General features: G+C 40.0%; 1 protein-coding gene and 1 long non-coding RNA gene across 2 annotated transcripts in view; one reads left to right on the forward strand and one right to left on the reverse strand.

Moving 5' to 3' along the window:
- HEPHL1 (hephaestin-like 1) overlaps nucleotides 1–19655 on the forward strand; it is a 79277-nt gene extending 59622 nt beyond the window's left edge. Inside the window, exons 12-20 of the mRNA XM_011995021.1 lie at nucleotides 1714–1927; nucleotides 4124–4263; nucleotides 6844–6984; nucleotides 8544–8650; nucleotides 10491–10713; nucleotides 11952–12091; nucleotides 16830–16992; nucleotides 17464–17532; nucleotides 17619–19655. Coding sequence (XP_011850411.1) covers nucleotides 1714–1927; nucleotides 4124–4263; nucleotides 6844–6984; nucleotides 8544–8650; nucleotides 10491–10713; nucleotides 11952–12091; nucleotides 16830–16992; nucleotides 17464–17532; nucleotides 17619–17821 — 1400 coding nt within the window. The 3' untranslated portion in view covers nucleotides 17822–19655. The remainder of the gene's footprint in view (nucleotides 1–1713; nucleotides 1928–4123; nucleotides 4264–6843; nucleotides 6985–8543; nucleotides 8651–10490; nucleotides 10714–11951; nucleotides 12092–16829; nucleotides 16993–17463; nucleotides 17533–17618) is intronic.
- LOC105550132 overlaps nucleotides 1–27107 on the reverse strand; it is a 47644-nt gene that overhangs the window by 19774 nt on the left and 763 nt on the right. The window lies entirely within an intron of this gene.

Consider the following 27107-nt stretch of genomic DNA (forward strand, 5'->3'; position numbering starts at 1 on the left):
TAAGGCCTGGGCTTCAAAATCTTTGCCTAAGGACTGCCTGAGACTAGGAGCTCCATAGTCTTTTCTATGTGAATTTTTCCTAGTGTCCAATCTCTGTACATTAGTATAGTTGATCAGTTATGAATTACTCAAATCAAGGGATGCCTTGGACACAACTTTTTTTTTAATACACTCTTCAAAACCAAAGAGAGGAGGGGATTGTGAAATAACCAAATTATTTTAATCCATAGAAATAGGCACTCAAAGTTAGAGCCGCCCAGAATAATTTTAGAGATGGAGCTACTTATTCTAGTGCTTTGATTATTACTCCATATGTCCTATAGGTTTCTAAAGAGCTTCACAACGTTTTCCAGTTTATGTTTGGTGATAAGCATAAATCTGTGACTGCTTAAAAGCTTAGCCATTTCACCAAATTCCTGTCCCTTACCTATAAGTCAAGAAAGGGGGTGCTCAAAACTGGGTAGAGTAGACTATAGGCTGCAACTCAAACATTTCCATGTTCTTCTATTTTTATTATCATTATTATTAATTTTCTTTTCTTCTTCATGCTACCTTGTCTAAGATCTTCTTTGTTCTTAGAGGAGACAATTCCTCAACTATTGAAGTGCCATGATCAACACATAAACAATAGGCTGCCTGGAAAAAAACAAATGCAGAGACAATCTTTCCAAGTCTGTCTTCAAAGGTGTCTTTTCTGTGGTTTTGTATAAAGACCCTTCCTCCTGTGTCCTCATCAGTGCCTGGGTGTGTGTGGGTACCCACTTAATCAACCCATTGAGTTTTCGCTCATCTAAAAGGAGTAACTTGGCGATGGTTAGACAACAGACTTACATGTATAGCCAGATAGAAGATACCTCTGTACATTGTAGAAAGTTAAAGAAAGGCACACTCCTCCCTCACCTCTAAAAACAGAGGCTACTAGAGAAAGGGAAGGAAGAGTTATTGATCCGATATTTTCATTGAGAGTTAATATCTTCAATAATTTTATTTGTCTTATGTGATTTTATGGTGAGTTCAGTTAAGAGATCTATCTGATGCCAATGCATCTAGAAAATTCAATCTAAAAATTACATAATTGTTGGCAGACATGATCGTTGGTGTTATATAGAAAAATTCAGTTGATTGATTTTCTGTTTTCTGTTTCCTTTTCATTTAGCATTATATAGACCTACCACTGGAAATGAGAAACTTCTTTGCTCAAGGGCTTAATGAAGTAATACACTTGGCTTTAATGATAATAATACCTTACGTATTTATTGCACTTTAGAATTTATGAAATCCTTTAGGGCAAAATACTCATCAGAAATGTGGCTTAATCTGAACCTTGTCTAGGATAATCATCTTACCGGTAATTAGTTGTTTTTAAACTGGGCTGGGTTAAGATAGTCATTGGTGGTTTTCCAGGAGAGACTGTCTTCTAATAGGTGTCTATTATAGGGGAGACCCAGAGAAGTCATTTCTTGGTAGCAATATTGTAAGTTTCTTTTTTTATTACAAATGAATTTTGGACAGGATCTTTCTCCCCACAGAAGTAAATATATTCAAAGTAATTTATTTCCCTTGGGGTCTGATTTTAAACTACTAGGTGACTGGTATTTTAAAAATCCACCTAACTGGTTATTTTGGAATAAAATATGCAGGTTTGCTAAAAACAGACCATCACCAACAAAAATACCGAGCACCACACTCAATGCCGAGCCATTTCTCTTGCAGGTATTTTTAAGGTGTTTTGTGCCACCATGCACCACCTCCCGAGAGGCATGGGTCAGATCTATGAGGTCAACAGCTGTGACAACAGGGACCCTTCTGAGCAGCCACACGGGATGATAAGAACTTTTTACATCGCCGCTGAAGAGGTAGAATGGGATTATGCCCCTAACAAAAACTGGGAGTTCGAAAAGCAGCACTTGGACGCAAGAGGGGAAAGGTACCACAGGCGCCGCCGCCAGGGCTCTTCAGTGGGATCGCGCATGCTCCGTAGGACTTTAGCAAGTGTGGCTCCCTACAAATTCCCAGGTTGTGTCTGCGCTGGTCACTACCACATGTAACTGGGACTCCTGAAAAATGAAAGTAGAAGAAAAGTTCTCTTCCCTTGGAAATCATACCGTCTAGGGTGGAAGTATACATGCATTTATTAAATACCTACTATATGCTAGGCATTGTGCAATGTGCTGGTAAAACAGTGTGGAGGATAGACAAGGTCCTTTCCTACACAGAATTCCTGGTCCACGGTAAGACTTTAGAACAAGTATATGGAGTAAGGCAGTCACTATGAGAGGGGAAGGGTAGAGTGCAGCAGGAGATATGGCAGAAGTACACAGCCCTGTCTTGAGGAAAGGTAGGGAGAAGGTCAGTAGTCAGGGGGTGCTTCTGGGAGGAAGTAGTCTTTGAGTTGGGACATGAAGAGTAGTTCACTTGATGAGGAAGGAAGCATGTTCGTGGCAGAGGGAACAACCTGTGTAAAGGCCTGGAGGTGAGGGAGAGCACATCATGTTCAAGAGAGTGAACGTTTAGAATGACCAGAGCACAGAGCGTAGGGGGCCAGTGATGGGAAATGAGGCTCAGGAGGTGGCAAAGGCAGATAGTGAGGCTTGAGAGTCAAATTGAGGAGTTTGGCAGTGGGAAATCATAAAAATGCTTAAAATCAACGTGATTAAATGTATAGCTTAGGATCCCTTTGACTGCAGTGTGGAGAATAGAGGGCAAGGAGGAGTACAGGTGGCAGGCAGAATGGTTAGGGATAATTCCACCCAAGATAGGTAAGTGATACATGTGGCTGAGATGAGAATGCAAGCTCCCTCAGTGGAAGGAGTTGGAAGGGGTGCGTCTCACTGTATTTTAGAGATAAAATTAATAGATTTTGAAAATCTATCTTTTGTGATGATCTGCCTTGGCAATAGATGAAATGTACTATACATGTACAGTACACATACAGTCTATCTTCATTATTTGTAGATTCTGCTTTTGCAAATTTGCCTACTTGCTAAAATTTATTTTTAACCCCAAAATCAATTCCTGTGAAATTTTTGTGGTCATTTGAAAGTACATGTAGAGTGGCAAAATTTTATATTGCCTGATGTACACATTTTCAGCTGAGGTCAAACAAGGATCTCTCTGCCTTCTTGTTTTGGCTCTTATACTGTAAACAAACGTCCTTGTTTTCAGACTATTTAGTGCCATGTTTTTTGCACTTGTGTGCTTTATGTTGGTGCTTTCACTGTTTAGAATGCCCCCCTAAGCAGAGTGATGAAGCTGTGTCCTGAGTGCAAGAAGCCTCTGATGTGCCTTATACATGTGAGAGGTACTTTGTTCCTGCATGAGTTATAGCGCTGTTGGCTGTTGAGCTCAGTGTTAATGAGCTCAACAGTGTTAATGCTGTTGAGCTCAGCAATATATATTAAATAATGTGTCTTCAAAAAGAAACAGATGTAAAACAAGGTCATATGTTGATCAGTTGATGAAAATATTAGGACTAGAGGTTTGCAGGAACCTAACCCTATATTTCCCCTAGGAACAATGGTTCAGTCTTTATTAGTCCAGTTATCACAATGACTTTCTAGAATATAACTAGGGTGAATAACAAGTATCAACTGTATCTATCTATATTTGTATATGGGTGTATGCACAACACATGACTACAGTCCTTCTTGAGATCTTTCAAAGTGGAAAAGCATTACCATGTGCAGAAAGATGCAAATGAAATCTGGAGAAACTCAGGGTGGTAGAGGGTGGATATATGTGTGTGTGTGTGTGATGACACACACAAGCAGATGCATGTGTGTAAGGTTAGATGGTCCCAGAAGAGAGGTGCAACCTCAAAGGATCCTTAGGAGTCTCTCAGGTTGGCCCTACTCAGTGCTTAGCAGAAGATTACAATAGTGATTTCCAAGGGTGGGCCATGAACTGGTGCTGGGCTGCCCATATCAGAACTCAAGGAGCTTTAAAGTGCAGATTCCTGGCCTCACTCCCAGAAAGTCTGGTGCAAAAGGCCAGCTCCCCAGGGAGCACTTGATCACAGCCAGGTTTGGGGAGCACTTCTCCAGAGTACCCCTGAATCACTTAGAAGCGCTCAAAGCTTTTCTGCTTTCTGACAACTTTAATTTCTGATGCTTCTGATTTTCAGACATGGAGATATATTTATGAACCGCACTGAAAATTGGATTGGCTCTCAGTACAAGAAGGTGGTTTACAGGGAATACACGGATGGAGAATTTGTGGAGATCAAAGCCCGACCACCACGAGAGGAGCACTTAGAACTCCTGGGTATGGCACAGATTTCAGGCGTGCACTGTCAGCCCCAAGCATGTGCATGCACACACACTCATGTGTTCTGTTAGACTTGTGGCTGAGAAAGGATAGAAGAAACAGAGTAGCTTGACTGCATTCCTCCAAGTGCAATATTTTCCTGCTCTACCATTATCGGGGAGTGTGCTGAGTGCTCAACTCATACAAAAAATAGTCATAATAAGACTACCAGATAACACACAAATAGGAATCCATGACATTGGGGCAGTCTAACTAGTGTATGATACCCTAAAGCTTCTTTCCAACGCCTATATTGAGCTAGGAAGTTTTAATTTGAAATAGTTTGATGTGTCAGAACAGCAGGCAGAATGTTTCCATAACTTCTTAAGGTCCTGGGTTATCCATGCACAGTGCTATTGCAACATACCATGAACATATTTATGACAAAAGAAGAGCTCCTATGTGAGATGGGGCCAAGGGAGAAAGGTCTGGCTTTCTCCTTCCTGAGAGGTCCCTCTCAGTTTAGGAGGCCCTTATTCATGGCCTTCTCAGAACCTGAGCTGCCGGACCTGGCAATAAGATAAGCCCTTCCTGCTTTCCTTCTCCACCTTTCTTCATGGGAAGTCACCTCTGACCCCATCTTGGGGATAAGACCTTAAAGCAGAGGGCAAATCTAAGGGACTTTTGGAAATCCTGCCCACTTTTTAATACACAAGGTAACTTATATAAACAGTATGGTCTTACACAGGGCTTTCCAACATTAGAATAAGGCCCCACAACTCCTAGCTTGATAAATTATTAAATTAAATGCTCCATCCATGTAATACATGTGGAGGTATAGTAGACCCCACATTTCCACAGTCTACTAACGTTCACAGATAAGCTTGTTTGTCTCATCAAATGAGTGAGTCAGCCCTGATCGAAACATTCAGTCATTTGAGCTGTGATGTTGACAGAGCTTTAAAGACGCTGAGGTGCTGGTCCTGCTGAGGGGTTTGAGGTGTGCCTCTAAGGCTCTTTGGTTTGGTTCTTCTCAGCAAAATGACACAAATGAGTTGACTTTATGAGAGGCAAGCCCATCAGCACTTCAGCCAAAGGAATGTGAGGCCTATTTACTCATTTTCTGCGGCTCAGGGAAAGGCTTGGGTTCCTCAAACTGGGCGCATGGCAGGCACACTTCAGTTCATTACTATTCCCTGATAGTGACCTCTCACGCTCTGAATAAGTACCCATTCGCTCTTACTCATCAGTAGTCATTTGCTCTTACTCATCAGTAGTCATTTGCTCTTACCAACCAGTATAGCAAGGCATGTGCAATTCAGGTGGTAATGAGTACACAAATAATGATTTTAACATATGCATACATAGGCACTTGTTTCTAACTATAACCAAATGTACTGTTTAAGAACATGCAAAGCATTTTCTTCTTTTTTTCAGCCCAGTCCACTTGCCTTCGGGTTTTCTTTTCTAATTTTGCCATTAAGGGGAAAAAAATGAGTGCTTTTTAGAACTTCTTGATTCATGTTAAATATTTTAAGAAAATTTTATTTATTTACTTTAATGTATTTATGTTTTAAGAAATTGAGAGAAAATTGAAAATAATAACAGTCCAACAAATTTTAGATTTACATATACCTTTCTCAGAAAAGCAATTAAAACCATGGCTTGAATCAGCAAGGAATTGATATGTGTGGCCAGACCACCAACTGTGAGTGTATCTCCCTGTGAATGTAGAATGCACCGAATACCCAAGAGAGAGCCATAGGAATCAGGCACTTCTGAAATGGGAGTCTACTCACCATGAAGCAGTGCACAAGTCATGCTGCTACAGGCCCTCTCAGCCAGGTGTAGGCTCATCTCCATGGGCACACAGCCTGGTTGCTTCCAACAGAAATGCACACACCAGAGGAGCTGAAGAGTGCTTGTCTCCTTGGGTAAACAAATATTGAGAAACAGAGTTAGACGTGCATTCATGAAGTCACTGTATTAATCATAAATTAATACATAAATGATTTTATTTCACTCTAATCTTTCAAATTCCTTTTATACACATTTCATTGGATCTTCATTATTATTGTCATCCATTTACCAGATAATGCATAATTTCAGACTTATCAAAGGTTATACACAGGGGGATTACAACTGAAAGTCACCATATCATGTGGATATGGCTTTTCCTGGAGATGATTTCTCAGTAGTAAAAAGTTAAGCATTTACTGAGTACTTATGGTATATCAGTGCACTGAAGTAAATACTTTTACATACATTATCTTATTCAATTCTTACTATAATTCCACACAAAAGTTATTACTAAACCGATGTTACAGATGAGGAAACTGAAACTCAGACAGATTACATCACTTACCCAAGGCCCCTCTAATAAATGAAGGAGGCAGAATTTAAACCCATTGCTAAAGACTACATGATATTTAATACCACACAATGTTGCTCTCTAAAACAAAGTTGATTTATATATGCCTTTCTCAGAAAAACAACTAAAGCCAAACTATTTTATTTGGCTCACTACTGCCTATATTTAAATTACATTAATGTTCAAAGAGCAATAATAATGCACACAGTCCTGTGTTCTGCCTTTAGGCCCAATGATTCATGCTGAGGTGGGCGACACCATCCTGATCATATTTAAGAACAAAGCCAGTAGGCCCTACTCCATCTCAGCCCAGGGTGTGGAGGAGATGGATAGTGGAAAGCAATTCCAAGTGCCCATGACAAAACCAGGTAAGTTGCGTCAGAGGTCTGCTCCATCTTGAAGAAGAACACTGGCGTCAACTCTCTTCTGACCTCAGAGGGGTCTTAAAGAGCTCATCTTAATGTCAATGTGTTTCAGCCATCATCTAGTCACTCTGGTATGAGATCATCATTCATCCAATGACCAAATGTTTAGGAATTTCTAGGGCTCCATTAGGAACCTCCATTAGGAACCCCATTATCAACATCCCCCACCAGAGTGGTACATTTGTTGTAACTGATGAACCTACATTGACACATCCCCTAAAGCCCATAATTTACATTAGGGTTCAGTCTTGGTGTATACACTCTAAGGGTTTTGACAAACGCACAACAACATGTATCTACCATTGTAGTGCTATAAAGAATAGTTTCACTGCCCTAAACATTCTCTGTTCTCTGGTGTTTGTTTTTTCCTCTTCCTTAACCCCTGACAACCACTGATCTTTTTACTGTCTCCATAGTTGTTCTTCTAGTAGCTCCCCCTTATCACGGTTTTGCTTTCCTTGGTTTCAGTTACCTGAATCAAACTTGGTCTGAAAATATTAAGAAATTTTGAGATAACTTCAATTAGAGACTATAAAAAGATATTTTGAGAGTGAGAGACTACATTCACATAGCTTTTATTATAGTGTACTGTTATAATTGTCATATTTTATTATTGTCAATCTCTTACTGTGCCTAATTTATAAATTAATTATAGGTATGCATGTATAGGAAAACACATAGTATATATAGGTATGGCACTCTCTGTGGTTTCAAGCAACCCCTGGAGGTCTTGGAATGTATTCCTCCTGGATAAAGGGGGACTACTGTAGTAAACATAAAAATTAACACATTAACTGCCTTCAAAATGAAGCATTATCCTGTGTATTTAATTACTTTATTTCATTTAATCCTCACAACAATTAGAAAACTATGATGACCAACCCACTTTACAGATGAGGATACTAAAGGTTAGTGAAGTTAAGTAGCTTGTCAAATGTAGGAAAAAGGAAGTCATAGGGTTGAGATTTGGAACTACGTCTCTCTGATTCTGGTTCTCACCAAATCTCATCTGCCCACTTGAGAAGCTTTAAAAAAACACTAGCACCAGAGTCCTAGACCCCAGACTCTCCAATTTCACTGGTCTGGGGTGAGACCTGAGCAGCAAGAGCTTAAAAATATCCCTGGTGACTCCCATAAGAGGTCAAGGCAGAGGTCCTTGATGACTAAGATGTGCTCAAAGATGGTTCTTGGGAAGAAGATACAACATTTAAGGAGGAAAAACAGTAAGGTATAAAATGTTCTTATTTCCTGAATACACACCAGTTGACAATAAAAAAGGGAAACTAGAGGGAAGGCTGGAGCCTGACATGACAAATCTGCCATTTCATTTTGAAGTAGTAGAAATCAAGATGGGAGTTTAATAAGAACATTTGTAATGAATGAGTAATTCTCTCCAGCAATAAACATTAATGAAATATATAAAAACCTGCTTGTATTTCTTCAGATAAATCATCTGAAACACAGGTAATTCTAATAAATTTTTTTCATTTCATTTATTACAGGAGAAGTAAAAACTTATAGATGGAATATCCCTAAAAGATCCGGTCCAGGGCCTTCCGATCCCAATTGTATTCCATGGGTTTACTATTCAACAGTAAACTTTGTGAAGGTAAGGTGGAGAGAGCAACCAAAAGGTTTAAAATAATCTGGATGAAAGTTGACTAAAATAATCTGGATGAAAGTTCATCACAGCTTGGGTTGGTATATGTGAAAGCGTGTAATGATTAAAGGCAAAGGGTCTCACACTATGGCCCATTTACCAAATCTAGCCATGCTGGATTTACGTTTACATTGTCAGTGGTTGACTTGAGTAGCTGCAACAGACTGTATGGCCCACAAAGTCAAAAATATTTACTATCTGGTGATTTTTTTTTTTCCAAACAAACAAAAAAAAAGTTTGCTGACCCTTGACTTAAAGTATGGGGGATAAAAACAAAATCCCGATGTTTCAGTTACCAAATTTAGAACTTCAAAAGATAAAAGGTTTGAAGCAAAAGAGGATATGTAAATACATAACAATAAAATAAATATAACTTAGAATACAATTTATGTATGGTTTTGGATGTGTGAAATCTGTTCATTTTAAATGCATTACCAGGGCTACTAGGGCTTAGGAAAAGAAAGTTCACTTTAAACATAGTAACTGAAACTACAAAACTATTTCAATGATTAATGATCTAACTTTGAAATAAAAGGCAAAGATTCAATATTGAATTTGAGCCAGATATGTATGTGTAAAACAATCACAGTCTTTAATTACATGCCATAAACCAAAGTCCAATCTAAAGCCATTACCTGATGTAAAATGTGAGCTTTGCCTATTAAAGAAAAAAAAGGAGGGATTATCTTAACCTCCCTCTTAGGTATTAGATGGCTTGTGTTAATGTGCTTGAGTTGTACTGGACGGTTCTAGAGTTCAGAGACAGATATACAAGGCACTTGAATAAATAAACTTATATATGAGAATTATGGGAAAATCCATATTTATTTATTATTTTATGCATCACAACAAATATTTATTGAGCACTTGTGATGTGCAAATGACCCCACCCAATACTATGAGAGATGCAGATACTCCTCTCTCTCTTTTTTTTTTTTTTTTTTTGAGACAGAGTCTCGCTCTGTAGCCCAGGCTGGAGTGCAGTGGTCGGATCTCAGCTCACTGCAAGCTCCGCCTCCCGGGTTCACGTCATTCTCCTGCCTCAGCCTCCCGAGTAGCTGGGACTACAAGCGTCCGCCACGTCGCCCGGCTAGTTTTTTGTATTTTTTAGTAGAGACGGGGTTTCACCGTGTTAGCCAAGGTGGTCTGGATCTCCTGACCTCGTGATCCGCCCGTCTCGGCCTCCCAAAGTGCTGGGATTACAGGCTTGAACCACCGCGCCCGGCTGATACTCCTGTCTTGAAGAAACTTACAACTTTGTGGGGGAAATAATACATGTCCACACTTGTAACTGTAATAGAGCTCTGAATCTGGTGAATTCTGTAGGAGTGGCAGACTAACTAAAGTACTATAGAAGGTTTGGGAAGGAGAGTCTAGGAAGAAAGAGCATTATGAGCACAGCTGAAAATAGGGAAGTAGAGGGAGTGTTTGGGACATGTTTAGAGTCCCATTTGGCTATCATAAGGGGTCCAGTAGTAAATCAAGAGGTAGCCTAAGCCAGACAAGTTCATTAGGGGAGCACATGGAGGGCTCACGGACCTGCAAGGATTTATATTTAATTCTGCAGGCCATGGAAAATCACTGAAGACTTCTAGATACGAGAGTATAAAGATTACTGTGATGGTGTTCAACAGGATGGTCTGGAGGTGGGGTGAATCACAGCTGAGAGAGGAATCAATTTCTAGTCCAGGGTGAGGTATTATGACCCTATACTAGAATGGTGGCAGGTGGAATGAAATATTATTAAATTACTTAATCGCTCTTTTAACTCGGTTTATTTTTCTTCCAGGATACGTATAGTGGTTTGATGGGTCCTCTGATTACATGCCGAAAAGGAGTATTGAATGAAAAGGGAAGAAGAAGTGACATTGATTATGAATTTGCTCTCTTGTTTTTGGTATTTAATGAGAATGAATCCTGGTATCTGGATGACAATATTAAGAAGTATCTCAACAAAGATCCACGAGATTTTAAGCACACTGATGATTTTGAGGAAAGCAACAGAATGCATGGTATATCCAAAGTTTAAAGAGAAGAAGCCTATGTTGAGATAAGCTTATAGGATTTCTGTAAATGTAGGAGGCTCCCAGCATCCTTCTCTGAGCCTTTCCCCCTTCCCAGGGGCACCTGGACTGAAGAAAGTCCTCTAATGCTTTCGTTCAGACTGAACCAGCCTAGCCACTGATTGGCTGGCAATGAAGTCATTGAGGCTTTGAACCAACTTGTAGGGACATGTATTTTTGAATGCTGGAATCTCTAAGCTCTAAGACTGTGAAGTAATCCTTTAAAAACAAATAATGGCTTATTGTCATATTTTTATAAGAATATACCATAACTTCCATTTGATTAAATTTAAGGGCCAGGTTTGTCTCTGGGATATGAAACACTATCATCAAATTTCTGTTTTAATGTATCTGTGTTACTTAATTCTGTATTATGTAAGGTAGTTTGTTGGTGGGAATAATGTGTTTGAATTGACACATCCAGTTTCTCACCAACAGCTATTTTTGACCAAAGTGCACAAAAAGATAGGCCTTGCCCAAGGTCACAAAGCTAGTATTAATATAGATTAGAATATAGTAGCCTGATTCCCATTCAGCTACTTTTTCCCCTACCAGTTTTGCTTTCTTCTCCTAAAGATTTTTTAGTATGGTCTCCATTTTTAATGAATGCAGGTCATTTGGTTGTGCCACAATGCACAGAATCAAAAGTCAGTAGACAGCGGAGGAGTGGAAGTCACCATCATGTAAACTCAGTTTGCTTTGGTCATTGTTTGGTCACGAGCTCAGCCTGTGTGGAGTTCTCTTTTATTTTCGGAGATTCAACCAGGCTTAAACGATTCTCAACAAGTGAAGTATTAAGAAAATAGCTTCTAAGTCACTCAATTTTGATTTATATAAACTTGTTTATGCCTCAGTTTATTCTCTGTAGAGTGGTATAAATCTGGCTACCTCTCCAATGAGCCTGTAATTTCCTTCATAAAGAGATTATGCTGAAAAAACAAAACACTGCCACCAAGATATGGCTTTAAAACTGCTATTTCTTTGTTCTCACTCTCTTTGTAGAAGGATTTCTCAGTAATCTGAATTTTGGGTCTAGAATGGTGGGACACTGCTAGGGGTGAGTGAGATTGTTACATGTTTACTAGACAGATGAAAATATCAGTGACCTAAAGATCTTCTGGAAACATTTAAAAAATCAGCTTATATTTTAATTAACCAAAGGTTATTTTCTTATCACCCTTTTAAAGCTATTAATGGAAAGATTTTTGGGAATCTCCATGGCCTCATAATGAACGAAGATACAATGACAAACTGGTATTTGTTAGGGTTAGGAAGTGAAGTGGACATACATACCATCCATTATCATGCTGAGAGCTTTCTCTTCAAAGTAAGTATAAGGAAAGTGCTTTGGGAAAGACTTTTTTGAACTAACAAATTCAATGTATTTCCAGTGGAAAATAAGAGTTACTTGGCAATAATGCTTGTGAGAGGAGGTGAAAATGGAACAGAATAATGTGATTGTACCCTTTCCCTGGTGTATATTTCCTTTTTTTTTTTGAGACGGAGTCTCGCTCTGTCGCCCAGGCTGGAATGCAGTGGCGCGATCTCCGCTCACTGCACCGCCTCCTGGGTTCATGCCATTCTCCTGCCTCAGCCTCCTGAGTAGCTGGGCCTACAGGTGCCTGCCACCACGCCAGCTAATTTTTTTGGTATTTTTTTAGTAGAGACGGGGTTTCACTGTGTTAGCCCAGGATGGTCTCGATCTCCTGACCTCGTGATCTGCCCGCCTTGGCCTCCCAAAGTGCTGGGATTACAAGTGTGAGCCACCCCGCGTGGCCTGGATATTTCTTAATATGTGTATGTATATTATTGTGCTTATAAAAATCTCTCCAAGCCTCAGGTGAGAGTTTTTTCATTAGTGATACGGGGATAACTCTGACCACCCTGGAATATACTGTTAATATTGTATATGAAAGTACTGACACTGACAGCATTTGTCTCTTTTCCTCACCTTTCTTTTTTTCTTTCCCTTTCCTTCTCCCTACCCTTTTGTTTTTCTGTGTGATTAGCTAACAGAATAGCTCTATCTAGTAAAGGAGCTGTTTTGAGCTCTGGCCTGAGCTCTCAAACTTTATCTTGACTTTTGCCCTAGTGAGCTGGGCTGGACGATGTGTGACCTTCTACCCTCTAGCATCAAGCTATACCATTTGAGTGGCGCTCCCTGTATAGCAGAACCATCTGGGGAACCATGTAAAAACCCTATTGCCAGGCCTTGCCCCAGACCTGCTGAATCAGAATCTCCATGGATAAGGTCCAAATAGTCTGTCATCTGAAGTTCTCAGTGCTGTCTACAAGGAGGTGGAATAGAAAAGAACAATCACATCCAATGTGTGGAGAAAACTGGAATTGGTCTTTCCTAGTTAGACAGGAATAAATGGTAACTTTAATAAAACATTTAATATCCTTTCTCCTCTGTATATTTCAACATTGTTTAGGACACCAAGTATTAGCCTGCTATCATTAGAGTTTCACATATTAAATGGCTATGCTGCATTTCAGAATTTGGCTTTTTAAAAGTTACATTTAAAAAATTATATTAAAAATTTATAAAATTCAATAACATATATAAAATGATAAAAGTTTACATATATACTTTTAAAATGAGATATAATTTACATTGAATACAATTCACCCAATTTAGTGTGTAGTTCTCTTTTGATAAGCACATACAGTAGTGCAACCAACAGCAATCAAATACAGAATACTTTTATTTCTCTGGCAAATTTCCCCATTGTAACCTCTAGTGTCGACTACTTCCCCATACTTAACACCTGGCAACCACCGTCTCTATAGATTTGCCTTTTTTGAAAGGTTATGTGGAAATCATAGTTTGCAGCATCTTGAATCTGGCTTGTTTGATTTAGCATAGGCATTCAAATTGCATCCATCTTGTTATGTGTATCAGTGGTTTATTTCTTGTGATTGTTGAGTAGTATTCCATTGTATGGATATAATGCAGTCTGTTCATCCATTCTCCTGTTGCGGAACATTTGAGTTATTTCCAAGGTTATTACAAATCAAGTCATTACAAATATTTGTGCACATGTTTCTGTGTGAACATATGTTTTCATTTTCCTTGAGAAAATACCTAGAAGTAGGATTGCTAAGCCATGCGATGTGTATGTTTGATTTCAATAAGAAACTGCCAAACTGTTTCCCAAAGAGACAGTATCATTTTGCATTTCCAAAGAAATATATGAGAGCTCCATATGTTGCATATCCACATATGCAGTTGGTATTTTTAGTTTTTGTTTCCTTTTTTTCCCTTAGGCATTCCCTCGTTGGGGAGGGGATATAGTGGTATCTCATTGCTTTTCATTTGCATTTTCCCAGTGGCTAATGATATTGAGCATTTTCAGTTTGCTTACCATCTGTCATCTGTAAATCTTTGGTGAAGTGTCCAAATTGCAAGGCCATTTAAAAAAATTGGGTTATTTGTTTCCTTATTGTAGAGTTTGAGGGCTTTACATATTCTGGATACAAATCCTTTTTCAGTGATGTGACTCACAAATATTTGCTTCCAGTTTGTGGTTTATCTTTTCGTTCTCTTCACAGTTTTCAAATAGAAGTTCTTAATTTTTGATGAAGTACAATGAAGTACAATTTTTCTTTTTTTTCTTTATAGATCATACTTTTGGTGTCATGTATAAAAAATTTTGGCCTTACTGAATGAAGGTCACAAAAAAGGTCTTTGTTTTCTTTTAGAAGTGTTATAGTTTTAGATTTTATATTTAGGGCTCTGATACATTTTAATTTTCTTATATGGTTCAAGATATGAAATAGGGTTCATTTTTTTTCATATGTATGTCCAAATGTTCCATCACCACTCATTGAAAACATTTTTTTTCCCACAGAATTGACTGTTCACTTTTGTCAAAATCATATTGAACACATATATGTGGGTCTATGTCTGGGCTGTCTCTTCCATTACACTGGTTTATAGTCTGCCCTTTCTTGAATGTCACAATGTTTTGACTACTTTAGTGTTACAGTAAGTCTCAAAATCAGATGGTGATTGTTTTAGCTATTCTAGATGTTTGCCTTCCCAGATAAATTTTAGAAATAACTTGTTGATTTTGATTTTTAAAATCCTGTTGGGATTTTGATTGGTATTGCACTAAATCTATACAATGGGTTAGACAGAACTGACATAACAACATTGAGGCTTCCAATCCATGAACATGGTATATCTATCATTTACCTCTTCTTTGTTTCATCAGCATTTTGTAGTTTTAAGTATAGAGATCTTGCATATATTTTCTTATATTTATTTATAACTAAGTATATAAAAGGCTTTGGTAATAGTGTAAATGATAGTGTTTTTATTTCAATTTATAGTTGTTTATTGCCAATATTTAGAAATATAATTGATTTTTGCATATTGACCTTGTATCCTGCATCTTTGCTAAACTCACTTTAGTTCCAATAGTTTTCTGGTAGATTTTAGGGGGATTTTCCAAGCTGACAATCATGTTGTCTGTGAATAGACATGGCTTCATTTATTTTCAATCTGTATGTCTCTCATTTCTTTTGTCTTATTGCACTGGCTAGGGCCTGTAGTGCAATTTTGAATATGAGTGATGAAAGTGGACATGCTCACTTTGTTCTTAATCTTACAAGGGGAGCATTTAGTCATTCACCTTTGAATACAAAGTTAGCTGCAGCTTTTTTGTGGATCCCATTAGCAGATTGAGGAAGTTTCCTTCTAAATTTGCTCAGAGTTTTGATCATCAACAAAAGTTAAATTCTATCAAATGGTTTTTCTGCATTATTGAGATGATCAGATGCTTTTTCTTTAATCCATTGCTGAATTAGATTTATTGATTTTGGAGTTTTAAAACACTTTTTCATTCCCAGGATAAACCTTGGTCATAATGTATTATTCTTTTTTGTGGAATTGATTTGCTAGTATTTTGTTATGAATGATGGTATCTATGTTCATGAGGAGTATTGATTGTAGCTTTTTTCCCTTGCAAAGCATTTGTTTAGTTTTGGTATCACAGTAATGCTGGCCTCATAAAATGAGTTGGAAATGTTCTTTCCTCTTCTATTTTCTAGAACAGTTTTTTTACAATTGGTATTATTTATCCTTTAAATGTTTGGTAGAATTTGCCAGTAAAGCCATCTGGAGTTTAATTTGTTGGAATATTTTGAAGCAATTGTTTCTTTAATAAATATAGTGCTATTCAGGTTATCAATTTATTCTTGAGTAATCTTCAGGAGTTTGTGTCTTTTAAGGAATTTGTTCATACCCTCTAAGTTGTAGAATTTATGGATAAGAGGTGTTTGTCCAGTATTTCCTTTTTAATGTGTGTAAGATATTAATGATGTCCTCACTTTCATTCTTGGTATTTCTAATGTATCTTTTCCCCTTTTCCCTTGGTTAGTCTGTCCAGAGATTTGTATTAGTTATCTATTGCTGCATAACAAATTACTCTAAACTTAGAGTAATTCTTGCATCAGGAATCTGGGAGCAGTTTAGCTAGTTGGTTGATTCAGAATCTTTCATGAGGAGGCAATCAAGATGTTGACTGGAGCTGCAGTTTTCAAAGGTTTGACTGGAGCTGGAGGATCTACTTCCAAACTTACTGATATGGTTGTTGACTAGAGGCTTCAACTCCTGATCATGTGGATAAGACATGAAAACTGGCTTCCTCCAGTGAGTTATCCAAGAGAAGAGGGCGAGAGAATATGTAAGACAGAAGTAATGATAACCTAATCTTGGAATTGGAATGCCAGCACTTCTTCCACATGCTATTGATTGCACATACCAACCCTTATACAATGTAGGTAGGAACTACAAAGGTTATGAATACCAGGAGGTGGGGATCATTGTGGGCCATCATGGAAGCTGGCTACTACAGAGTTTATTGATTTTATCGATCTGTTCAAAGAATCAGTTTTAGATTTCTTTGACTTTATTGTACTTCTATTCTTGATTCCTGCTCTTTCTTAGTCCTTCCTTTTGCTTACTGTGGGTTTTATTTGTTTTTGCTCTTCTTTCTCTTCTTGCTGTTCTGAGCAAAGAAGGCTACTAGCTGTTGTTTTTTAAAACGTTTTTGCAGATAGATAAATCTTACCGAGAAGATGTGTATGATCTCTTTCCTGGGACATTCCAAACCATTGAACTGTTTGCAGATCACCCAGGGACATGGCTGCTACACTGTCATGTGTCTGACCACATCCATGCTGGCATGGAGACAACCTACACGGTCCTTCGTAACATAGGTACTGTTATCTGTCAATGATGCCAGATGATGGCACCAAGCTTCCTGTAGACCCTGAAAACAGGAGGCACGATAAAAACCCAGATATAACCCTCAACAAGCTCAGAGTCAAGTAAGAGAGACATATATGTAAATATGTAACTATAATCAAGTATGCTATGTGCCGTAGCAGAATGCAGAGTACAGGGCTTACTGGCAGCAGTAGGAGGGAATGGGTAACAGTTGGAGGATATGAGCCAAAGTTTCACAGAGGCCATGATGCTCCAGATAGACTCAGTGGGTGAGCAGAAGTGGGAAAGACAGACGGGGCAGGAAAGCATGTACATGGGAATGAAGTAGCACAGTAAGAATCCATAAATGATTGGCAGATGCTGACGGAATAAGTCCTCACCGGTGAAATGAAATGACTCATGTCATGAAAAGAACCCCCTTCTGTTGTTAATAAAACAATCAACTTGTTCTCTTTGTGCAGACAACAGGATTCCTTACTCCACCACATCTCCTGGAGGGGCATCTCACCCAGCCACGGTGCCATCTAACGGTAATGATACCCTCTCCCCATGTAAATGAGTCAACATTTCACTCCTCAAGAACGGCAGGGGCCTGACAACTTTATCTTTTTCACAGAACGACCTGGCAAGGAGCAGCTCTATTTCTTTGGCAAGAATCTGGGTCCAATGGGAGCTAAGGCAGCCTTGGTCATCCTTTTCATCGTTGGACTCCTCCTTCTAATCGCCACGGTGATTCTCTCCCTTAGACTCCGCTCTGCAATTAAGCAGACAGATTATCAGCAAGTCCAGTCCTGTGCTCTCCCCACAGATGCTCTGTGAACCATCTGGTCTCCCTCAACAGGAAAGGGTGATGTCCCACAGCTGGCCAGATGGCAGCCAACAGGGAAACTGGACCAAGGCATCACTCACCAAGGAAGGTTGACACTGTATCCTGGATCAGCCTTCTGATCCTCTGAAACATCATCCAAAGCAATTTGCTTTTATTTATTTATTTTTAAACGGGCTGTGAATAATCCTCAGGTATAAAACACAGAAAAAGGAGAATGGGCATGGCTGAGAATGTCAACTCTTAGTCTGTTCTCTGGATGGATTCACTGAATGGGAGACCCTCAGAAAGGTATCTTTATATTCCATCTTTTATAATTCCTAGATTAAACAGTGCTTTCTTAGCTAACCACCAGTTTCTAGATGAACAGCTTCTAGAAAAAGTTAGAAAGTTAGAGTGCCTCAGACATTTAACTTTTTCAACATTGTTGCATAACATGCATCCCTTTGTTGTTCTATGGAAAATATCTTTCTTAGGAGTTCTTGGAAATGTCTAAGTCAGTGTCTGCTGAGAATTAGACCAAATAAATTTTTTGGAGGCTTTAACCAGCTCTCCTGGCCTTTTCCTCTTTGATATAAATAGCCTGTGCACTGCTTGTTATAAAAAGCAAAGTTATAAGCTTTTTTTTTTTTTAATTGCTGCTGTTTTTATTCAAACCTGTAGAAATACTTGAATATCTACATGTTTTTACAATATGTTTTTATGGCAATGTTTGTACTTTCAAAAATCAAGTAGAGAAATTGTATTTCTACTTCAGACTGTGGGAGGGCTGAAAGTTGTAAAACAACATGTTAGGCTCTCCCTTTATGAAGCAGGGACTCCCTGAGAGTTTAGAGCAAGTTCTCTATAAGGGAGGGAAGCTTTGCAGGAGGCAAGTCCGGGCTCGAATTTGGAGTTTGATTTTTTCAATCAGTTAGAGGAAATCTTTACAAGTCTCCATCTTCTATGAAATAATAACATTCTCATTGTATGAGAAACACCAGGAGGAATTTATCAATGTAGGTGACTGGATAGGAGAAGGGACCTCTGAAGATCCTACATGCTGTGCTTTTTAAAGATATACCCCTTTATGGAAGGAGAAAAAAAGGAAAAGGAAAGGTGAGAAAAAGACAATCTTGGTGGCAGATTCTCTTAAACCATTAAACCAGCTTTGAAAATTAATAAATAATTTCCAAGGTTTGAATGCAAAAAAAATTATTGAACAACAAAACTCAACCCATTATGAGCAATCTACACAGTCCTATACTTAGACATTAGGTGTAAGATTGATAAAAGCAACATTGTTTATTACAAGACTGAGAAATTGCTTTTAGCTCTGGGTGAGATGCCCTGAGATGGCAATGCCAATGCTAGATGAGTGATACTGGTATGCCTGCCTTAGCAGTGGGTCATTTGAATGTCAAAGTGAATGACAAGGAGCTAAGAAATATTCTGGTGGAGGGGCCTTTCATACTGTCTCATCTTCATCTTGATGAGGGGAAATGGGTAATTGGATAGAAGCTATAGTCTTAACATAAAAGGATACAAATGCTAATAGTTCTGTTCATAGTTTGCTTGAATGTCATATTAAACACCATACACAAAAGCTTTTGAATTTCAGTCTGCTAACCGTGGACAATGTGATTTCATAGTACATGTTCTACAGTTTTCATACATGTGTAGGCTGCAATTTCATAATAATTATGGTAAATGCCTTATTTATTACCCACCTTAGTAAGACAAGTTGTTGTGTTTTTTTTCTTTTCAGTTTATTTTTTTAATGAAAACAAAACCACAAAGTAGTTTGATTGCATCATTTCTCGTTTTAATAAAGTTTCCTATAACGTGGCTATTTGCATGGTTATTTTCACTTAAAATTTTCTATCACTGAACTAGGGGAGGTGGTTAAAGGGGAATTAATTTTTAGATATTTAGGAGCTATGACTATGCCAATGATACTTGTTAGAGGAAAAGAAACAAAATAATGTATCTCCACAAATAATATGACTTCTCAAACATTGTTTCCTCAAACATAACTACACTCCTTGTTCTCAGCCTCACTCTTGAGAAAATCAACTTGGCCTTCACGCCTTCACTTACCCACACCTTTCCCTCCTGTTAAAATACAAGTGTCCCTGCTCCTAGCAGGGCAGTCTCTTCATTTGACTTTGGGCCTCACTGCTTCTTGCTTCTTACCTTGGGTGTCCATTTTTCCTCCTCCTGCATCTTTCTATGAAATCATCAGCAATGTCCGCCACTAAAAACAGAAAACAATGAGCTGTCTTCTTTAACTCTATAACCCCCTCCCAACCAGTTTCTCTCTTTCTTTGATAGCAGAACATGGAGGTATTCACACTTGGTCCCTGTACCACCTCACCCCATGAATTCCTCAGCGCATTCTGATGACTTTCAATCCAGCGTGCCCAGCCCCCACGCCCCAATCTGCTGTGGTAGAGATCACCAACCATGATGCCATTTCCAGTGGCTTCTTCTCCATGTTTATCTTACTCAACCTCTCAGCAACAAGAAACAGCTCCTTCCTTCTGAACACTCAGAGTCTCTAGTCCCTTGGCTCTGCAACATGACTCTCTGCCAGGCTTCCTTCTTCCTCAATGACTATTCCTTCTCAATCTCTTTTGCTAGTTCCTTCTCCTCTGTCTGACCTAAATGTGAGCATGCCTCAGAACTTGACACTGGGTTCTCTTTTCTCTTTTTTCCCTCTGTGGTAGGCTGAATAATGCCCCGAAGATGTCATGGCCTAATCCCTGAATCTGTGAATGTCACCTTATGTGGTAAAAGGGACTTTGCAGGTATGATTGCTTTAAGGACCTTGAAGATAGGAAATTTATACTGGATTATCCATATTGACCCTATATGTAATTACAAGTGTCCTTATAAAGAGAGGCAGTGGGAGATTTGACTACAGAAGAAGAAGGCAATGTGACAACTGAGGCAAGATGTTATGCTGCTTAGAGATGGAGGAAGGGGTCATGGGCCAGGGAATGCAAGGAATGTAGCTCCAGAAGCTGGGAAAGGTAAGGGAATGGATTTTCCTGTAGAGCCTCCAGAGGGAGGTTGGCCTTGCAGATATCTTGAAACTGATTTTGGACTTCAGAGGTCCAGAACTGTAAGAGAAGAAATGTGTGCCACCAAGTTTGTGGTAATGTGTCACCAGCTACTCCATGGTTTATTTTATCCATCCTTATGATTGGAAAACCATTTTTCTGTGAATAAATTCAAAATGTGTTTCTCTAACCCTGACCTTAGGCTGCAGATTCACACAAATCTTGCTTGAGTAGGGTCATTGCAGTGGTCCCCAAACCAGCCTCTCCATTATCACTACTGCTCCTTTCAACCACTGTCCACACATTGCCTCGTGTTTTTCCAAATTTCATCCCTTCTCTGGTCGCTACCCTTTACTGTCTTCCCATTGCACTTTTAATAACATCCAAACTCTTTACCTTGGTCTTTAAGACCCAGCTTGACTTGGCCCATGCCCACTCCTCCAACTTCTTCAACTCTGCTCAAGCTTTCATCTGCTCCTATACCCTGCTAGTTCTTTCTTGCCTCAGGGCCTTTGCACATGCTGCTTTCTATGCCTGGAATGCTCTCTCTCTCTAGCTTCCTCATTCCCTCTCTGTATTAGTCAGGGTTCTACTAGAGGGACAGAATATATATATGTGTAAGAGGATAATAATAAGGGTCTTGTGCTTTTAGATGCTTAATCTGCCAGTCATGTGTAGAATGGATGCAGGAATGGGGTATATGGGAACTCTCTGGGGGGGTGTGTGTGTGTGTGCCTGTAGAAATAGAGTCTGGCTCTGTCATCCAAGCTGGATATATATCATTATATATATAATGATATATAATATATATTATATAAATATATATAAAACATATAAAATATATATAATGATATATAAACTCATATATGTGTGTGTATGTATATATATAAGTTCATTAAGTATTAACTTACATGATCACAGGGTCCCACAATAGACTGTCTGCAAGCTGAGGAAAAAGGAGAGCCAGTCCAAGTCCCAAATCTGAAGAACTTGGAATTTGACTTTCGAGGGCAGGGAGTATCCAGCATGGGAGAAAGATGTAGGCTGAGAGGCTAGGCCCATCTCTCCCTTTCACATTTTTCTGCCTGCTTTATATTTGCTGGCAGCTGATTATACTGTGGCCAATGGATTACGGGTGGATCTGCCTTCCTCGGTCCACTGACTCAAATGTTAATCTCTTTCGGCAACACCCACACAGACACACCCAAGATTAATACTTTGTATCCCTCAATCCAATCAAGTTGACACTCAGTATTCAATATCATACTCTCCTAGCTTTTCTAGTTCACATGTGGGGTCCTTCCCCCTGTTATTTACTATCTTCACTGTTTTCCTTTGCAGCACTTATTACAGGACATAATCATTTTATGTCTGTTGGCTTAAGTTTTGTCTGCCTCTTTGGCTGGAATGTAGCTCTGTGGAAGCAAGGACCCCTGACCTGTTTAGCTCACTGTTGCATCCCCAGCAGAGATCATAGTACAAATACACAATAGTTTATTCGCAAATATTTATTGAATGAATGAATGAATATATAAAGAGATTAGGCAGTCTACTGAACTTCACTATTTTGACTTAGACTGTTTTGGTTGCAAAAGCTCTCATATTCAAATGTCAAGGGTCTCTAATAAGTAAAACAGAGTTCTAAGAGACTGGCTATGAGGTTCACAACCTACCTTGGCTTCTTTTTTGTTTGTTTGGTTAAGACAGAGTCTTGCTCTGTTGCCCAGGCTGGAGTATAATGGTGCAATCTTGGCTCACTGCCATCTCCACCTCCTGGTTTCAAGCGATTCTCTTGCCTCAGCCTCCTGAGTAGCTGGGATTACAGGCACGTGCCACCATGCCTGGCTAACGCCCGGCTAGCTTTTGTATTTTTAGTAGAGACATGGTCAGCCAGGCTGGTCGTGTTGGCCAGGCTGGTCTCGAACTCGTGGCCTCAAGTCATCCACTGGCCTCGGCCTCTCAAAGTTTTGGAATTACAGGCGTGAGTTACCGCACCTGGCCTCCACCTTGGCTTCCTTCTAACAAATGATACTGGGACAAGGGGAGAGGCAGGGTGGACATGGGAGGAGGATGCGTGATTTAATCCCTAAGTGTATGTTCTAATTATAAAAAAGTGATTTCATCAAAAACAAAGCATGAGAAACAGCCAGGAGGAGCTAAGAAGACATGCTGATGAAAGAACCATACTATGGTATTCTAGATGGGCTCCTGGAACAAAGGATATTAGGGGGAACTAAGGAAATCTGAATAAACTATGGACTTTAATTAATGTATCGATATCTCATTTCTTGTAAGAAATATACCATGCTAATGTAAGACAACAATAATAGAGGTCTTGTGCTTTAAGATGATTAATCTGCCAGTCATGTGTAGAATGGATGCAGGAATGGGGTATATGGGAACTCTCTGGGGGGAATGTGTGTGTGTATGTGCGCGCACATACGCACGCGTGTGCAGAGAGTCTGGCTCTGTCACTCAAGCTGGAGTACAGTGGTACAATCATAGCTCACTGTGGCCTCAAACTCCTAGGCTCAAGCAATCTTCCTGCCTTATCCTCCAGATTAGCTAGGACTACAGGCACACACCACCACACCTGGCTATTTTTTAAATAAAACTTTTTGTAGAGATGGAGTCTTTCTATGTTGCCCACGCTTGTCTTGAACTTCTGGCCTCAAGTGATAAGTCTATGTTTTAAAAAAACAGTGTTATCTACACTCTCATTTGACATGTTAAAGTCCTGTGGTTGGTAATAACAGCTATCAAATGCTAAATGCCACCAATGTGGCAGGTACTGTTACATATATTATCACATTTAATCCTTAGAACAACTCAAGAGGTAGGAAGCATTATCCCTATTTGGAGAATAGGGAAATTGAGGCTTACAGATTTCCAGGGACACAGCCGTAGTCACATATCAAGTAAGTGACAAACCCAGGAGTTGAACTCAGGGTCTTACCTTCTCATTACCCCCAAAGAATGGTGACACATGTCAGATTGTCTGATTTGATTTTTACAGTAGGAAAAATGGCTCCCTTAGCTACCACACCCTTCTGTGCTACTCATTTCTATCCTCCAGACCACAGCACCAGTTTGGGCCCTTGTTACTTCTCCTTTGCAAAACTTTGACAGCCTCCTACCCAGCCTCTCCATCTCCACTCTCTGCATTACAGTCCATTGTACACATGGCTGGCAGATTAATCATCTTAAAGCACAACATCCTTTATATTCCTCCCCTCCAGAAACCCCCTAATGCCTACTGAAAAAAATCCGAACTACTTCCTCTGACCCAAGTTTTCATATTTGACTTGGCCCTACACCAGTGTCCGGTGGCTCCACATCCTATTTCCCAACAAGTTCTCCATCTGGCTTCTATTTTAAATTCATTGAAAGTAGAATGGCATCATACTGAAAGTAAAAAATTGCCAAAACTGAGGGCAATTTATGCAACTGCTGAGATTCAGCCCAGATCCTCAGAGGAAATTGATATGTAATGAAAAAAGAGATACGCAATCCACCATCCCATCACAGAAGGCAGAATGAACTAACTGGAAGCCAGAGGAAGACAGCAACAAGGGAGGGAAGGATTCATTACAACTGGAGGATCCTGGAAGGCTTCCTAAAAAGGGGTCATTTGAGCCTATGGGATGAGTAGATTTTGGCAAGGAGAGAAGGGAAATCACACTCATGATTTCCTCACTCCCAGAAATCCCCTGTTCCAGCTCTGAATGTCCCAACTGACACATTCTCCCAGGCCCTACTTATTCTCTGCACCTCCCTTGGTATACCCCACTTTTCACAATAATCACTCTTTCTACCTTGCATTATAGTTAATTGTGTACATGCCTTATTTCACTAAGCCATAAGTCTTTGAGGAAATGGAATGTATTCATTTCATTTCTGCTTCCCCATCCACTCAGCGTAGAACTGGCCCATCACCAGCCTCTAATATATGCCTGGAATGTATGGATAAGTGAGTGTGAATTGGGCCAGCTTTAAAGTGTTCAGATGCCTTCAGACATTTATTTAATACTATGAATTAAAACATCAACTCTGTGTGAGGCATTTGTGCTAAGTGTTGAGGATAAAAGTGCTACACATGGGCATGGACCTACCCTCAAGAAGTCGATCATATAAAGGCGTGGCAAACACTAAATAAATGAATAAATATTTGTTGAGTTGTAATTGTGACTATTTTTTAAGAAGGAAAAATAGAGAGCAACAATGACAGATGATATGTACCTAGATTCACAAGTTGCCAGGCACTGGCACTTGTTAACTCATTTGGTCCTTACCACAGTCCTAAGAGGTACAACCTTTTTAAAGATGAGAAAACTGAGACACAGGAGAGTCAAAGAACTCCCCAAGACTCACAGCTAGTAATTAGTGTTGCTAGTAGTATGGGAGAATTTCACAAAGGGACCTAATCTAGTCTGTCTACTTAGGGAAGGTAAGTGACATCGAGCTGAGGCCAGGAGGGTGAATAAAGGTGGGCTAGGCAAAGAGGCCACTGTGGGGAGTGTTTTGGGTGGGAAAGCCTGGAGGAGGCCAGGGGCTTAGCTAACTTGAAGAACTGAAAGGAAAGCAGTGAAGCTGGTGGTGAGGTAGGCAGAGGCCATGCTAAGAAATTTGTATTTTATGCTAAAAACAATGTACACTTTAAGTAGAAAAGACGATCCGACTGGAGCTTTGAAAAGCTCATCCTGGCAGCTGTAGAGGAGAATGGATGGGGACCCTGTCGCACGTATTTCCTATATGTGGTTAGGAGACAGGATGGTGAGTTGAATTGAGTATTGGGAGTGCAGGTGGAGGGGTGTCAGATTTGCTATATTTAGGAGAGAGAAGTAAGAGAATTTGACACTTGGTTATGGCAGCTGTGAGAGATGGAGTGTTGAAGATGGACTCCAGGATTCCAACTTGGGTGCACGGGTGGCTGGCGGTACATTTAATAAGATGGGGAAGATGGAGTTCAGATTTAAGGGGAAGATGAAGACTGAAGTCCTGGTCATTGAGTTTGAAGCCCTATGAGCCATCTCTTGGATGCGTGTTCAGCGGCCAGGCTGGGGTGGAGAGGTACACGTGGAAGTTGAGGCTTGTATCTGTGGACCCACAGAGAAGAGAGCCAAGCCCTGCCCCAAGGTGCCCTCGTGCTTGCAGGTCCTGCCTGCTTCAGATGTTGCTGGTGATAACCTACATGCCACATTTGACAGGGCTTCCAAACTAAGCCATCTGAGAAAGGTCTTATGATTCATGGCTTAGATCCTGTCCCTGAGTAAAAAATCTGTGAGTTCTTGAAATCTTTTTGTCAGTTCCTCGAACTGTTGATGTACTGATTAATATGTAAAAACTGACATTGAAAAGAACACTTGACTTGTTTCTGAATCATATAAACTTTGATATTCTTGTGCACAAAACATTTTAGACTGTATGTTGTCACCCGAAGCCAGTGACTGTAACGTGTGTACCGCACCCTCCAATGAAAAAAAACTCAACTCCGACATGAGGGGTCCTCCTCCCTTTTCCTAAACTTTCTTCTAAAACCCTTCCAACGTGTAACACATTTTGAAACATGCCCGACTTTGCTGGTAAGTCTTCTTGGGTGGATCCTCACATTTAGCTTCCGATAAATCGAATTATTTCTACCTCAACAGCCTTAATTTCCGTGGACACTTGTCAGAGTATTTCCTCCTGCCTTTCTATCATCCACTTCCTGTGAGCTGTTCAGAAGCAGCTCTCTGCAGCCTCAACACCCACCTACCTGCAGGCCGCCCCTCTGCTGGCTCCCAGAACAAGGCTCTGATTGGGATGGCAGAGGAAAGAGAAACGGGACCAGCAGCGCTACTCAGGCCTCAGACGGGTCATACTCCACACTCACCAGCGTTTCCACGCCACCATCTCACGCGGAGCTCCTGGAAGGGTCCAGCGCTCCCTCTGCAAGGGACCGTCTGTCTACACCGCTCCATTGGCCTTTTACGGCACTGACTCTTCTTTGAAGTTTTTACAGCTCCTTCTAACCCATTTCACTGTGTTGGAAATGTTAGGGGTGGGGCGTAAAGGGGGCCATCCCGTCCACAGAAAGAGTTGCTTGCAGAAATGATTTTAAAATTCCTGGGTGCCAGGACGTGAGGAGAATGCGGCCGGGAGGGACGGGAGAATTTTCAAAGGTGCCGCTCAGTGGGAAAATCCCTTTGTCGGAGAGAGGGCCCGAGGGGCGCGGGATGCAGCCGCGCCCACCCCG

Source organism: Mandrillus leucophaeus, unplaced genomic scaffold (assembly GCF_000951045.1).
Source record: "Mandrillus leucophaeus isolate KB7577 unplaced genomic scaffold, Mleu.le_1.0 Scaffold465, whole genome shotgun sequence".
In the NCBI taxonomy this organism is placed as follows: Eukaryota; Metazoa; Chordata; class Mammalia; order Primates; family Cercopithecidae; genus Mandrillus; species Mandrillus leucophaeus.